Genomic DNA, 14,518 nt, shown 5'->3' on the forward strand with positions numbered 1-14,518 from the left:
GTTACTAGCTACAAGGGTAATTCACCCACACAGATGTTTGTTCATAAGTCGTAGTGAGTCCTTTGCCGCTACTGCTGTGGAAGGTACCACAAATGTAAAGTCAATGTAGCTTAAATGTACATAAAGCACAGAGTTCCTTACACCCTTTGTGGCGTGGTGTCGGTTGCCGACATCTCATTGCGTGCAAACTTTTTGCAACACGAAGATTTGTACAATATTAACGTTAATATTGCGATAAGGTTTAAACAGTGCTGACCAAACTAATTCTCGTGTGCATTGCAATTAACTATAGGCAAACAATACGTTAGGATAAAAAGAAACACAAGGCTACCTAGTACCAGTTGCAACGTATAATAATAATTAGGTAATTTTTAGAAAGATTGCGTGTTGTGGATAAAATTAGAAGTTGGTCCGCAATAATTTTTCAGGTTATTCATAAGGTTCGGCAACAAAGCAGATGTTTACAGTAATTGTAAGTAGTGCAACAAGGCAATGTTTTACGCGGAAACAGCACCACATTCTGAAAAATGTTGCACTTCGCCTGTATTGACTGAGGGATGCGCTTTAGTGCTTTTGTAGTTTAACATTTTGGGTTAACTATTGTCGTGTCAGACTTGTTTAAGTTACAGCATTTTCCACTTTAACCGCTAGTAGGCGGCTGCATGAACGAAGCTTTACTCATGTTTGCACTGCAGCGACCTAAAAGTTTTTAGTAGTTTGTCGCTGGTTGACGCTCTTAAGCAGCAACGCATTTTGCAAAACATCCTGCATAAATCACTGCGTGTACCTTTTCCATTCTTCATACAGATTCTACGATTCTACTGTTACACTATTAAAGTCGTGAGCTCATAAGGTTAATATTTATTTAACATATCAGCGAGAGCATTCGCAGCAACCTTTGGGGTCAGGAGTCAGATCTACTTCTCGGAATATAACGACCCAACCGCATAACCTCACCATGGTACTATAGCACAATGAAAGACATTGCGCTACATATATGTTGTTGAGCTGTTCCTGATTCACAACTGCGGCTAACTTGGTATTATTTGATTGGAAAATAACATGCTCCAAAGCACAGGCATAACTTGACGTGGAGAGACGTCTCAAAAGAGCGTCTGTGACGATTGACTCGAAATGCGAACAGGGAATAAAGAGAAAAACACAATAATTCTTCGGACAAATAAACGTGGTTCGCCAATGAAATCAAGTCATGTTAGTTGCATATTTCGCCCATAAGCAGTTCATTATCACACGTATATGTGCAAGGCAATAATTAATTATTTATGCTAAACATATAATTTTCCTTGTAGACGTCAAAGGCGGTAAGAACACCGGAGTAAGCGAAAAAGTTTAACGAGCAGCGCAACTTGATCACGAAAATATTTAACTTTGCACTGTACGTTGCACATCTTTCGTCAGAACAAGTACAGCAGCAGCAACCAGCACTTAAGACAAGCGCTGGCGAGGTTAGGAAGATGACTGATGTGTTATATATAACTAAAGATAAAGTTAAGGTTAGTGAAATTTTATTTCTACTTACAATATTAACTTTTAGATAAATTAAATCCAATTGTCTTTATACTCAATTTTGACACAGTGCATCTCCAAAACGCTAAAGACTCACGGTACATAAGCTTTTTTCAAATCAGTAATTGAAGGTACGACGGCGCTTTCAGCAAAACGCTAAATATGCTGATTAACAAGTCAAATATTCCATGCGTAACGTAGGATATTCGTGCCATTCCTGTACAATAAAGCGAAAATATCTGCTGTGGATAGGTTGAGGGAAGTAATTTTGAGCTTTTTCATCGGTATTTTCTGCAATTCTCGGAAACACCTAAAACACAAACATATCAGACTGTCCTAAATTCACAACATTATAGGATGCGGTTTGATTTGCAGCAAAATCGTGTTTTTGCTTCTGTGCGTTTCAGCGAGAAACAGCGCTGCAACATCTCTGTGTTATTGATAAGTTTAGTTTGTTGTAAATAACAATCTCCTATATAGGCTATAATAGAAATTCTGTGAAAATACCTACCACGTCTGTACCATTCCGGTTTTGTATTGTTCGCAACTCGTCTGCGGAATTTCCGTACGATATCTTGAAAGCGGAAACCCAGAACTGGTGTTGAGGATCACCCTGCGTTACCACGCCAACTACTAGCGTTGTTGTTTTCAAGTCCACTTGAAGCCATTCACCAACTCTATCTGTTCATGATAGGTAATGCATTTTAGGGGACTTGTTGCTAAATCACTATAAAGCTCTTGAAACTTTGAAAACTATACCAAAATTAATGGTTTAGAACAAATGTATATACTCGTATATAACCTAGGCTTTAGCGTTATAATTTTGTGATGTTCCATTTTTCTCGTAACAAGCCTTGTCCAAGATCAAAAATTGATTTTTAAAAATAGTACTTGTCTTAGGATACCAACAACCCCGATGTCCGGATGCTGCGTGCTGGTCCAGCCTCCCATATTTCGGCAGAAATTGGTTGTCGTAGTGAGTAGAAGCAGTTATGTCGTCGTCGTCCACTCTGCCGTCCGCCGTTCCAACTCCCTCAGTATTGGTGCAGATATCAGCTTTGAAGGTGTATTTAGGTGTTTATGACGCAATATATGCTGCATTATGGCCAAAACAGTAATATAACTTGCAGTTCATACTCACAACAATCGTCTCCTTCATATCCTGGATCGCATTCACAGGAGAAATCTTGGTTGCTCGATATGCAAGTTGCTCTCTCTCCGCATGGATTGCCATGGCAAGGATCAACTGAAAATATTAAACATGTCAATTGAAGTGAAATTATATAATCTTGTAACAATTATTTCTCGGAGGCATAACTTACTTATTACAGAACAGTCGTGGCCGCTGTATCCTTCATCACAATCACATACAAAGTAATTGTTTTTGTTGACGCAGACTCCGTTTTCACCGCATGGTTCGAGATTACATTGATCAACTTTAATACAAGAGTCTAAGTAAGCTAACTGGCAATATAATTAGACGTAGTTGAAGGTGCGTATGTTTGGGACCTTCTCTAATAAATCGTTTTTGTTCAATCGAAAATTCTCAAAATTTCTAACCAACACACTGTGGTGGTCCACTTGTCCATGTTTTGTTCTTTCGACAAGTTGCAACGAGAATCTCGTCGATTTCGTCAACCATTCCATATCCTTTATCGCAGGAGTACGATATACTGCCTAGGTGAGGCACACTCTCCAGTTCTGTTGATATGCTTCCGTGTGTTGGCGCATCAGGTACTTTGCATTCAATTCCTGGAAAAAGAACCGAATATAGCATTTCGATTTTGTTAAATCAATTGCTCTTCACTGTCAACAGATTTTCCGTATGATTGTTTAAAATCGAGAGAGTAATTGATTTATGACGTGCAGATGTTTATCCTGGAGTAAAAATAACCAAGCTTAAAATGCAAGCACTTGGTGGCAATATAAGCACTAACTTCATTTGGCAACCATCGAGCTTACAATAAAACGTAAAAGCCGCTGATGACAAAAAAAGATGAAGAAGGTTGGACAATAATTTTACTGCTTGAAAACACTTTTGTCTTTTTGTTAATCCGATAAACGCAAGCTTACTTATAGAGCAGTCGTGACCTTCATAACCTTCATCGCAATTGCAAGCAAACCCGCCATCTAGGCTCGTACAAGCTCCTCTGTTCAAACAAGGATGATGGTCGCATCGGTCGACTGCAAAACATCAAAAGTAGATTAGCTTTATGTGTTCGTTTATTTTTGCTGTAACGTTTAAATCCGATAATACCACGTTAAAATTTGGTGGTACTTTTTGCTATGTGAGTCATCAAATCTGCGGTTGCATTTCTAGGAAGAAAATTGGTTTGAACTCGAACGTTCTCGACCACTTGAAGTTTTTCAATTTAGCGCTTGTAGTTATAAACTGTGTTAACAATTTTTTGTGTTTAATTAACTTGCTTCAGTAACAACAAGAAGCAACTCAACAACTTCAAAACATTTACCCTTACAACTTTGACCATATTTCGGAATATTTTTCCTTTAGTCTAACTATAACGCATCTTCAATCACTATATTTTATGCCTAGCTGCAAATGAGAAATTTACAACCAAATTAAACGTTTCACCTTTGCTTACGTATTGATGCATGTAGTTTAGGTTGGCAATCATGGCTGTCAGATTGGTGATCGTTTCTGAAAAACAAGCAAAAACTTGAGGAAAAGAACATGAAAAAAGTAAAAAGTTTAAAATATCATTATAATTAACGAGAAGGGTTGCGATGAAATCTTTAAGTTACTATGCATGGTTATCGCCATATTAACCACCAAAGTAAATCATGATTATGTTACCATTCATGGCTTCTATTTTAGCTGTCAGTCTTTCTATTTCGCTTGGAGAGCAACCACAAACACCTGGCAGACCAGGAATCCCTTGCGGTCCCGGTGGTCCTTGAAATTGCAAAAAAATTTTTTGTTTTAAAATCTACCCACAAAGCTTGAGATTAAACATTCAAAAAGTGTAATCATGAAAATAACGTGAAACACGATACGACCACATAAACTATACGTGGATGGGAACAAAGTGTCAAGGCGTGAGAAATGTTATTGGCGATAGCGCAATTATTTGGTAGAGACATGGGTAAAAGTGTTAAAGCAAAACATGTTTATATTTGTACCTAAAGCTCCCTGCTTGCCAGGTCTTCCAGATACTGGATTAATTGTACTGGTGACCTCGCTTAACCCCAGGTCACTGGTCCGCCTCACAGGCATACAAACTTCGTCGTTCTCTTTGGTCACGTGGCTTATCAACAAGAGGATGACAGATTTGATGAAGATCTTCATTTTTCTGGAAAAAAGAAAAATGTGTTGATAAAACACTATCGATAACTCAAATGTTATAAAATAAACAAAAGATAAATCGTATGTAAGTGTTTTAATAATTTTTGTGAAATGAGTGTTTAACGGGATTGTCTTGTCCGCTTTATTGTTTTTGTAAAGTTTTGTTGAAAGCGTTTTCATATTCAGTCACTCTTGATTTCATTAAATCCAGCGTTTGCTATTGATTCAATTTCAAAACGGAACACATCAATCGGGACTTATTTGGCATTGATTTCTCTGCAAAGATGTTTTGCTTGAAATCTTTATCAGATTATTCCAACCGCATGGCACATAGCGACACCAAAAGAAACAACTCGCTTTTACATTTGCATTTATATTAATAAACAACCAGGTTAACAGAGATGTGTCGAACACGAAAGCGTGGCACAAATTTACCATTTCACGAATATTATCAGTCATGCAAGCTTTATTCCCAGGTTTAACAGAACTTTTATATTTTCCCAAATAAAAACGAACAATTATTCTCGCAACAAGATTCCTTTCAGATAAATATAGGGTGTACCGACACTTAATCACGCGACACTTAATCACGCGACGCTTAATCACCGACATATAATCACTAGGACACTTAATCACACGACGCATAATCACTAGGACATTTAATCACGCGACACATAATCACTAGGACATTTAATCACGCGACACATAATCACTAGGACATTTAATCACGCGACTTTGATACTTAAGTATCAAAGTGTGATACGTGATTAAGTGTCACCAAACCAAATATAGACGTCTTCAAAAAATTTCGAGGCAATCACTACTATCAGGCTGGATTTTATCAAGCGCACAGTTTGGTTAAGCTTATACTCGCGCAACATTTAGTCTCTGTTTGACAAATGACTTCGATATATCTTATATAGCTGTTGTCTTGTGACAATACAGGGGCAAAGAGCCATAAAAAGGTGAAAAAAGCGAAAGAGCAATGAGCGTGTAACAAATGCTAGTAAGGTCGCTGGTGATTAATCCAGAAAAGGAGAACAGCAATTTAAATAAGACAAACCATGAATCATGAGTTCTTACAAATTTTAAAGCAAAAAGCTTTGATTTCCACCAGAAGCCTATTTTCCTATTTCGAGATGTCTACAATTTAGAAAAGAAAACATGAAGTATAAAAGAGCTAGCAATAAAACAATTTTTAAAACATTCAGGAGTTTATTTTAAATAACAGTAAGATCCAGATTCTTCATATACTTCCAATTTTTTTTCCTTTTCTTTATCAACCCAAATCACTTCTCTGACGTAATTTTTAAGCGAGTTAAGAAAAAGCTTTTTTGTTATGTTAAGTTTGCTTGTAAACAAAATTTACTTACAGGAAACAGTGAAACATTTAAGATTGCAAGTAAGTTAGAAATTAGTAGTAGAAATTAGTTAGCTTAGAAAATAAGTTATAGCTTCAGCTTTCATACTAACCCTATTTTGAAGAGAGGCTTGCGGTGTATAGGTCAAACCGTTGTTTATTGGAACAATTTTTAAATAATCTGTCAAGCAAATATCTCACAATGTTATGCTTTTTTGTCAATAGCTTTTAATTCAATGTTTGCTAACTTGTCAATTGCAAACCTTTATCAATATCCTTTATCAGCTTCTTTTGGACAATGCGAAATAAAGACGCGCGACGTTTAGAAAATCAGTCTTCGTCGCACATTTGCTGTAGAATTTAAGCTTTTTCTTTAGCTAACCTTCGTCACTTTGGCTTCGACATTTGCTAAAAACAAAGGTGTTGCGAGAATTTTTTCTAGGAAATCCCAGGAAGTGGAAAAACGAGATTTCGATTTTCTTTGTTGCTTTTGTTCATTTCAGCTTGCCAGTGAAATAAGGACGACAAAACAAGCTTTGCGCCAGCTAGTGGTCATCAAAATTGTTTTTGTTGTTATTTTAAGAGGGAGGCCACAGCTGTTACATGTAAAGGCTATTTACTGTCGTCGTTTTCTGCAAAAAAGTAAAGCAGATAAACCACCTGCTGGCTATAACTAAAATGCATATAAGAAAGGTCTCCGTATACATTTTCAGCATTTAAAATCAATTAAAAAACAATCCATCCAAAATCCAGTTCAGTGATAGAATGAAATGGGTTTAACTAAATATCTGTTTTAGTAATATTTTTTTACATATTGTAGATTCATTTAAATCGACTTAGCTACAGCCATGCTGTATTTCCGGCCGACAAGTTAGTGGTTCTTTGAAATGTAAATTGATTTCACTAAGTGTTCAACAAGTGATGAAAGTATGTTTTAAGACAGGAAATGTTTCATTTAATATAAAATGATTCCCTTTCATCAAACACACAGCCTACCTCGCAGGCGTAAAAATTACATTTTTATAGCTAAAACTCTCAGTTATTTTCACCATATGGTGGCGCCCTGTCAAGTACTCCTTGTGTAAAGCAATTTAGACCAATGTCATATTCCAATAATTCTTCCAGTTTGCTAAAAATTGCCATAACTTTATTATTTAGCTAAAATCGAATAGGTAAACGTTAAAATAGCATGATAACGTTTTGATTTTGTTGTTTATTTTGTAAATGCTTTACAAACTCCAACATTTGTCTTTTGACAAGCATTTAGGTATGTTTGATTTCCTGGACAAGCAATTGCTTTAAAATTCCATAAATACCTTCCACTGAAATTCAGAAGTTGTGGCAGACATTTTTATTTTTTCGTTATTTACACATACAATTTAATTTCTATACATTTTCCACAGGTTTGCTGCATTCTTCAAATAAAAGAAAAAGGTTATAGACAAAAACAGATAAAAGAACATCCAACAAATTCAGTTGAATCACTGCATATATGAGTAAAAATATTGTAAACAATATTTCACTCCATCCTGATAGGCAGTGTTGTTTGTCGTACAAATAAACAACGGGCAATAAAAGCGATTTACATGAAATAGAATAAAAGTATATTCCTAATATGGCGGTGGGCAGTCTCCGAGTTCATCTGGGAAGCCAGCAAACACCAAATCTTCCAATCTGAACAAACAGCAGTAGTGTTAGCTTCAAACCAATTGCGCATTACTATACTGTAAACATTCTTTGCTATAGGCAACTACGGTATATGCAAATAAACAGTGAGATATAAAGTAATAAATTAAAGTCGAGTCATTTGAAGCTATATACTGTAGCTGTAACTTTGAAAGAATAAAATATACTGGTAAGTTTGTTATATGAGATATTCCTGCGGCAAACAAACTCGTTTGCATTTGTGGCAATGGTATGGACGACACCATAAAAGAACTTAACAATACTGGTTACTGACAAACTACTACAAAAATTTGATTTGTCACAATCAGTATCTATATGATAATGATTAACAAAATTAAGCCTATGGGGTGATTTTAAAAACACACGAAAAGTTCATCTCGTGTAGTACGATCATTAGCGAAAAAAAGGCTAAAATAATAAAGTTACCTACATTTGCGTTTAAATTCCTATTAGCAATATGTGTACATGACTGTCTGATTTTACACGAAAATGATCACACAATCTCGTAACGACCCAATCACGAGTAGTGAGTTATAAGCTGTTTTATATTTGGTAAGTTATATCAAAGAACATCTTGATTCAAGTTATACCCCACCCATTCTCTTTGTTCATTCCAAAATGGGCGCACATCACACACGGGTTTGAATGCTTGAACCCGTATTGGTCGCAAACGGGCATGTATTCTCTTGAGCAAGCGCACTGTAATTCGCGGCAAATGCATCCTTTCTGGAAGATAAAACCCACATGTTACTACTCACTTAAACGAAACTATGTCATTGACAACATGCGTTGGCAAAATTAACGACCAGGTTGAAACACGCACCCAAAATGTTCCGTTTACGTAATTGATACGTGCAGGAACTTCGATGTCGTCACAAATTGTGGGGGAAGTTTCGCATTTCAAATCATAGTCAAACCCGTCTAGAATTTCGTAAAAATAAATTAACCGGTATATTTTTGTTTATAAGTGAAAAAGTGCAATTAGTAAAAAACTCAGTTTTTTACAAAAGGTTTGACGGAAATTTTATATCTTAACAGTTTCATAGTCTCGAAAATAGTATAATAGAGGCTCGAGTGCCATCAATAAGTCTTTTTGTCTATTACGTATTACCTTCTACTTACTTCTTTTGTCAAATTATAACTATAGATGTAGAATTAAAATCATAGCAAGTTATTAAAGATACAATGACTTACAAGCCAAGTTTTGTCCGATAATAATCAGTAGTCCTATTGTCCAGATCCACTTTTCCATTACAAAGGTTATTCAGTAAAAAGTAGAAAAATATTGATACTTGTCAAACAAGGACAATAAAACCAAATTAAAATTGCGTCGCTAAATCAACAAATGGTAAACTGCTTTCAATTAAGGCTACTACCAGTTTTAAAGACGATTCGACCCTTTTTCTTATAATATGGGCTACTGTCTACTGTCTACAACCTACAACAACAGAAGATTTTGGTACACCATAGTCTTGCTGCGTGCTACACATCAATCGTTACAGTCAAACACTTAGCCTAAGATATATTTAGTTAGGCCTACACTGCTTTGAAACCTGCCTGACAATGCGATCCGTGGCTTCCTTATTTTACCGTGTCCTACCTGCTGAGTTTACTCACTTTTCCATACGCCTGAACATAATAGGCTGACACTACTTGGTAAATAAACGTGCAATACGTCACTTGAGCACAATGAAATGTATGACGTAATAGGACTAAATAGGCTACGAATGAAATGTGATTGCTGCGTAATAACTAATATCTTAAGACCGGATATCGGGTGAATCACCTTGTGTGTATAGAAATCAGCTAGATCTGTTGTCAGCTATAAAGTATGTTTTCCCTAACGTATTGCAGTGCAATATAATTTAAAAGTATTGCGTCCATAGTTATTCACTTTCTCTATATGATTTAAATAGGACTATGTGATTTGTTTCTAAAAGGTGCAGTAACTTATTCAAACAATGTGTAAGTTTTTCATATTGAAATTATTGAAAGCTACTTAACTACACTAAATCTTTTGCAATAGGATTGGCCCACTGTAAATTATAAGTGGCTTACTCCAATAGGATAAGCTCAAAAGCAATGGTTCAAAAGCGCATGTTTGAATTTTTTTCACAGAAGCTTAACCAAGTGAATAAACCAGTCATCACAATTAAGCATTCGCTGCGTTTACGATAAAGTTTATCATATTTTTTCTGTGCAAATGTTTGTGCAGTCTGTTCCGAACTGAACACAATCGTTGCTGTAGGTTGTTTCGTTCTGAAACTTGCCACCAACCCTAGCCCATGACATATTTTGTGTTGTAAAATGGACTCCGACGCGCCCACTGCCGTCTACGGATATTGCGCCACCGCTTCCGCCAACTCGTGCCTTCATGTGGTTTAAAGACTTCATTGTCGCTTGCTGAGGTGACATTCCTTCAAAGTAATGTAATTTGAGAAAGAGCTCTCCGTAGAGTGCTAAAATTCACTCCTTATCCCAGCAGGCAACAAAAGGCACCGAGCAATTTACCAGGTTAAAACTGGATCCAGTTGAACTAAATTTTGATAACTTCATTTCTTTGTCATGATGCTCACAATCGAGTGGCTAAGTTTTTAAAACATCAGTTTGTCAACTCACCTTGCTCAACGTACATGCTGATCATTCGTGCTAGGTTGACTTTCATGATCGCCTCGCCGTCGCCAGTCGTTGAAACAGCAACTAGAAACAAAATTTAATAAAATTGGAACCACTTTGACATTGACCTAGACCAATGCTTTCAAACCGGTGAGCCAAGAGGAGATTTTAAGGAAGCCTGATTGATTTTAAGAAGGTTTTAAAAACAGAAATAGCGCAAAAACGAAAATTTGTCATCTCTGCATGCTTGTATGTCATAGAAAATCATTACTGTGACACAATTTTGCCAACGATTTTTTCGGTTTAGCTTAATGTTATAGTTAATGAGAAAATTAAATTTTGGCGGAAACATAAATTCCGTTACCGGAGTTATTGTCAGCAAATCCTCCACTACCACAAATTGACGAATCCGAAACTCTTCCCACCATCGGCACATTCCTTCCACCGGTAGATGTCGCACAAGCCAAATTGCCAAGGCAATCAAGTGCCACGGCCCCAACAGTGTCATGTTCACTAATATAAGCAACATTGGCCGGGTAATTTCTTTTTCAAATCAATACCATTTAATTAATAACTTCATAAAATCATTTTTTCCCAAACACCTTCGATATAGGTCTATTTACCACGTTTACCGGAACAAAACTGGCAAAATTAGATTGACCAGAACTACTTTATCATGACACCGTCGAAATAAATCGGCGGGTTATTTTAGTTGTGACAATGTGGAAAGAAAAAAGCGACTCACCCTCTCTTGTCAAAGTCTTTTTGAATTGACCTCGAATCTTCATAATTTTTCTTTTTTTGCCTGCTAACATCGGTTATAAAATATTCCAGTGGTCGTTCTTCTAGACCATGTTGCCTTGCAACTTGCAAGGTTGCTTCGGCACTCAAAAGGCAATAATCACTCTTGAAGTTGATAAAAACATTGTTGTTGAGCAAGCGATGATAGAAACATAATAATTCTTACAAGTTTTAAATTTTATAGCGTTAGATTAACAAAGGTAAAAAGTACAATGACGCTAAAATCAATTTGTTAACAAGCTTAAACATAAACAGTTCATTATAGAGACAACTAATAAATTTATCGTTGCTTTCGACAAAAACTATCATGCGTCTATACTCTATAGTCTATACCATAGCCTGCTTGATACAACTATTTTCTCTAAATAGCTGATATTGCCTAACAAGCTTCTTACATGAATGCTACTGTAGCTTCTTACCATTACCTCATCAAGGATAAGCCTTGCTGCTTTTACAGGATTCTTGACGTGTTTGACGCACAAACAGCCTCCCATGTCGCATGTGTCCCCGCGCATTACAAGTGCGTGCATTTCGACCTCGCCCGCTTCGTTTATGACCGATCCATGACCTGAACAACATGATCTCCATCGAATATTAAACTGGAAACTTCAACTTTTCGGGGTATTTAAAACCAGCAAAACTTTTTCTATCAAAAGTTTGAACCAATTTATTACTAACTAAACGTTTCCTAATCGTGTTGCCAAAACATTAAACAACAGCATGGAACCGACAAAGGCCATTATGGTAATTAGTTAAAGATTGGAGTTTGTCGAATGCGTTTCCAGAAACATCATCACTTGTTTGTGTTCTACATTTCTTTGTTCAGGTTATATTGAAATTGAAGCAAAATATCTTTTTTTTTCAGATTATCTGTTGCTGGTACATGTTACATGATATGATGTTATAACATGCCTGCGTTAAAGTAGGGATTGTCCTCCAAAGCTTGCACCGCCTTCACAACAGCGTCAATGCAGCTGCCGCCATTCTTAAGCACTCTGCACAAGAGCAAGTTGTTTACGATAGTTTAATATCGGAAATTGAAGCTAGAAATTGCTGAACACAAGCCCACGAACAAATTGAAAAAGTAAACGGTCGCAAAAGTATGATGTAAAGTGCATAATAACAATATAATAAAGTATAGCATAGGATGACATATATACAGTAAAAGTATGATGGTTGATGAGTGTAAATTCAAATTAATTGGAATGGTGTTTATAGAATATATACTATACATTGATTAATTATTTTCGCTAATTTTTAGAAGACTTTTTGAGTAAGTTACAGTAAGTAAGTAAGTAAGTAAGTAAGTTGACCCTTACAGCAAGTTATTTTTATCTTATAGTTGCAATATATTTGCAGCTATGAGATATGTTTCCGGACAGTTACATTGTTCATACATTCTTGACTACTTGCTTAACCTTCTGTTGAAAAACAAATCTCATTGCACAAAGCAAATCAACCTAAATTTGTTCAGCCAATCACTGGATTCTCCGACAAAATTTTTAAAAAGAAGAAAGAAATTACTGACCGTGATAGGCTAATTCAGCCGTGGGTTTAAAAAGTATTTTCATAATAAAATTCGGACGGCTATTATCTTCTTCTCTAAATGAAGCATGAACAAATTGGTCCTGCTCTGACATCTCTACATTTTCTTGTTGGCCCATTGCGAGATATACTACCTTTGCGGGAACTAGGCCAATTAGTTATATGTTAGACTATACCAGAGCTACAAATCAGTGGTTTCAAACCTTCTCCTACTTGTGGCTTTATAGCTGCAATAATTCCTTTCTCCAGAACCCCCAACAAAACTGTTACTTATAAGCTATTTATGAGGAATTAACGTATAACTTGCAGACCCCAGGTTGGGAACCACGACTATAGACTATATACCAGATGCTTAATTATAAAGTTTTATTTTACAGTAGTTTTTCATCTGTAGCCATCGAGAGCGGCATCTCTTACTCCTAGAGCGGATTTTTCAAGAAAAGCTTTCGCAATTGTTCGAGCTCCTCCCTGGACCAAAATCACCGGCTCACAGATGAAATCTGAGTTATTCGATGAGTCATTGACGTTGTTTGTCATATTCGATTGCAAAAATCAGCTTACAAAAGAGAGAACAAAATGCTCGCAACGTGATAAGTGGTATAACACGTTCACTACATACAAAGCGTACGGTTGCTGAGAGTAAGCAATGTAAAAGTAATCCACTATATTTCGCATGGTACGATGCTTTGCACTGTCATACAATCCATCCGTTTCCGTTTTAAGCAGGAGATATTTCCCGCCATATTCTATTCCTCGCTTCCCAAGAAAACATTTGATGTGTGATCACATCCTTTTGCTTTCATGAAATACAGCTTTTAACCAACAGAAATTAAATACTTTGAGATCCTCTATACCAGGGGTGGCCAGACCTGCTTCATGCTCGAGCCGCATATAACAAATTCCAGTTTTAAAAGAGCCACAACACAAACACAATAAAAAACACGAATTTATTCACTCACAACGAAGTGTAGCTGTTGATAAACATTAGTGCTGCGTGGTGATACTATGAGTCTCCACCTGGGCTTCACCAACTCTTTTTGCAATTATTAGTATAACCGTAACCAAGACTTAAAACTAGGTCAGCCCTGACGTACAGCTTCAATCTGACAGTTTACTTAACTACAGTGTACAAGTTAGCACACTTCTGTACAATAATGTACTTTTTGGAGTGTATTTTAATTATTACTAACAATGAGTCCATTATTACTACATGTGATAGAACGCATTGTTTCATAATCTGATCAAACAACTCGTCTAGACCGGGAAAATGCATGTCTAATTCAACAATGCTAATTCATCAAAGAGCCGCAATCAAAGGCTCAAAGAGCCGCATGCGGCTCGAGAGCCGCAGTTTGGCCACCCCTGCTCTATACCATTCCCTAAGTTTCGCACCCTCTAAAAGATTAGCTCTTAGTTGGGAACTCTTAGCATAAAGATTGTGCATACACGTATAAGATTGTACATATATAAAGTATGAAAACAATTTAAAGTTAGACGAATAATAATCTTATGTTAGTAGAACATATGGATGTAACTGGGATACATTGCTTGATACATTGGGATTCATTGCTGAGATACAAACTTTTGTCCCAAGCAAAAAAAAATAATTGACTGCTGTATTTTGATTCCTCACATAGCTTGCTTTGCCTTGGCTCGCTTAATTTATTACAAGCTATTGA

The 14,518-nt window shown here is 36.4% G+C and overlaps 2 protein-coding genes across 5 annotated transcripts; both read right to left on the bottom strand.

Annotated features, from left to right (window-relative positions):
• Positions 1-846: 846 nt before the first annotated feature.
• LOC143450335 (EGF-like repeat and discoidin I-like domain-containing protein 3) lies at positions 847-6,591 on the bottom strand. 3 transcript variants are annotated; one of them, XM_076950842.1, is made up of 12 exons: positions 6,455-6,591; positions 6,305-6,372; positions 4,669-4,838; positions 4,343-4,441; positions 4,121-4,186; positions 3,601-3,711; positions 3,088-3,279; positions 2,850-2,963; positions 2,669-2,773; positions 2,419-2,583; positions 2,039-2,208; positions 847-1,837 (listed from the first exon to the last, which is right to left on the bottom strand). In XM_076950842.1, the coding sequence occupies exons 3-12, from the start codon at positions 4,832-4,834 to the stop codon at positions 1,697-1,699; spliced, it is 1,329 nt and encodes a 442-aa protein (XP_076806957.1). In that variant the 5' UTR covers positions 4,835-4,838; positions 6,305-6,372; positions 6,455-6,591; the 3' UTR covers positions 847-1,696. The 3 variants fall into 3 exon arrangements, with proteins under 3 accessions (XP_076806957.1, XP_076806956.1, XP_076806958.1); XM_076950841.1 differs by having other exon boundaries at positions 6,305-6,568; XM_076950843.1 differs by lacking the exon at positions 6,305-6,372 and having other exon boundaries at positions 6,455-6,476.
• A 936-nt stretch (positions 6,592-7,527) lies between these two features.
• LOC143450424 (isoaspartyl peptidase/L-asparaginase-like) lies at positions 7,528-12,425 on the bottom strand. Of its 2 annotated transcripts, none has more exons than XM_076950960.1 (9): positions 12,207-12,425; positions 11,720-11,862; positions 11,239-11,399; positions 10,858-11,006; positions 10,497-10,577; positions 9,072-10,294; positions 8,701-8,798; positions 8,473-8,603; positions 7,528-7,865 (listed from the first exon to the last, which is right to left on the bottom strand). In XM_076950960.1, the coding sequence occupies exons 2-6, from the start codon at positions 11,822-11,824 to the stop codon at positions 10,062-10,064; spliced, it is 729 nt and encodes a 242-aa protein (XP_076807075.1). In that variant the 5' UTR covers positions 11,825-11,862; positions 12,207-12,425; the 3' UTR covers positions 7,528-7,865; positions 8,473-8,603; positions 8,701-8,798; positions 9,072-10,061. The 2 variants fall into 2 exon arrangements, with proteins under 2 accessions (XP_076807075.1, XP_076807076.1); XM_076950961.1 differs by lacking the exon at positions 12,207-12,425 and adding an exon at positions 11,973-12,037.
• Positions 12,426-14,518: the final 2,093 nt, after the last annotated feature.

The sequence above is a fragment of the Clavelina lepadiformis genome, chromosome 3, assembly GCF_947623445.1.
Source record: "Clavelina lepadiformis chromosome 3, kaClaLepa1.1, whole genome shotgun sequence".
Taxonomy (NCBI): Eukaryota; Metazoa; Chordata; class Ascidiacea; order Aplousobranchia; family Clavelinidae; genus Clavelina; species Clavelina lepadiformis.

Bases quoted from the DNA above. Each gene is read 5' to 3' on its own strand.
- LOC143450335 (XM_076950842.1), bottom strand. From the start codon at position 4,834: ATGAAGATCTTCATCAAATCTGTCATCCTCTTGTTGATAAGCCACGTG. The intron at 4,442-4,668 runs GTACAAATATAA...TGCAATTTCAAG, and splicing joins TGGCAAGCAGGGAGCTTTAG to GACCACCGGGACCGCAAGGG. The intron at 3,280-3,600 runs GTAAGCTTGCGT...TTCTTTTTCCAG, and splicing joins AGGTCACGACTGCTCTATAA to GAATTGAATGCAAAGTACCT.
- LOC143450424 (XM_076950960.1), bottom strand. From the start codon at position 11,824: ATGCACGCACTTGTAATGCGCGGGGACACATGCGACATGGGAGGCTGT. The intron at 11,400-11,719 runs GTAATGGTAAGA...ATCAACTTCAAG, and splicing joins CAAGGCTTATCCTTGATGAG to AGTGATTATTGCCTTTTGAG. The intron at 11,007-11,238 runs GTGAGTCGCTTT...TGCTTATATTAG, and splicing joins AAAGACTTTGACAAGAGAGG to TGAACATGACACTGTTGGGG.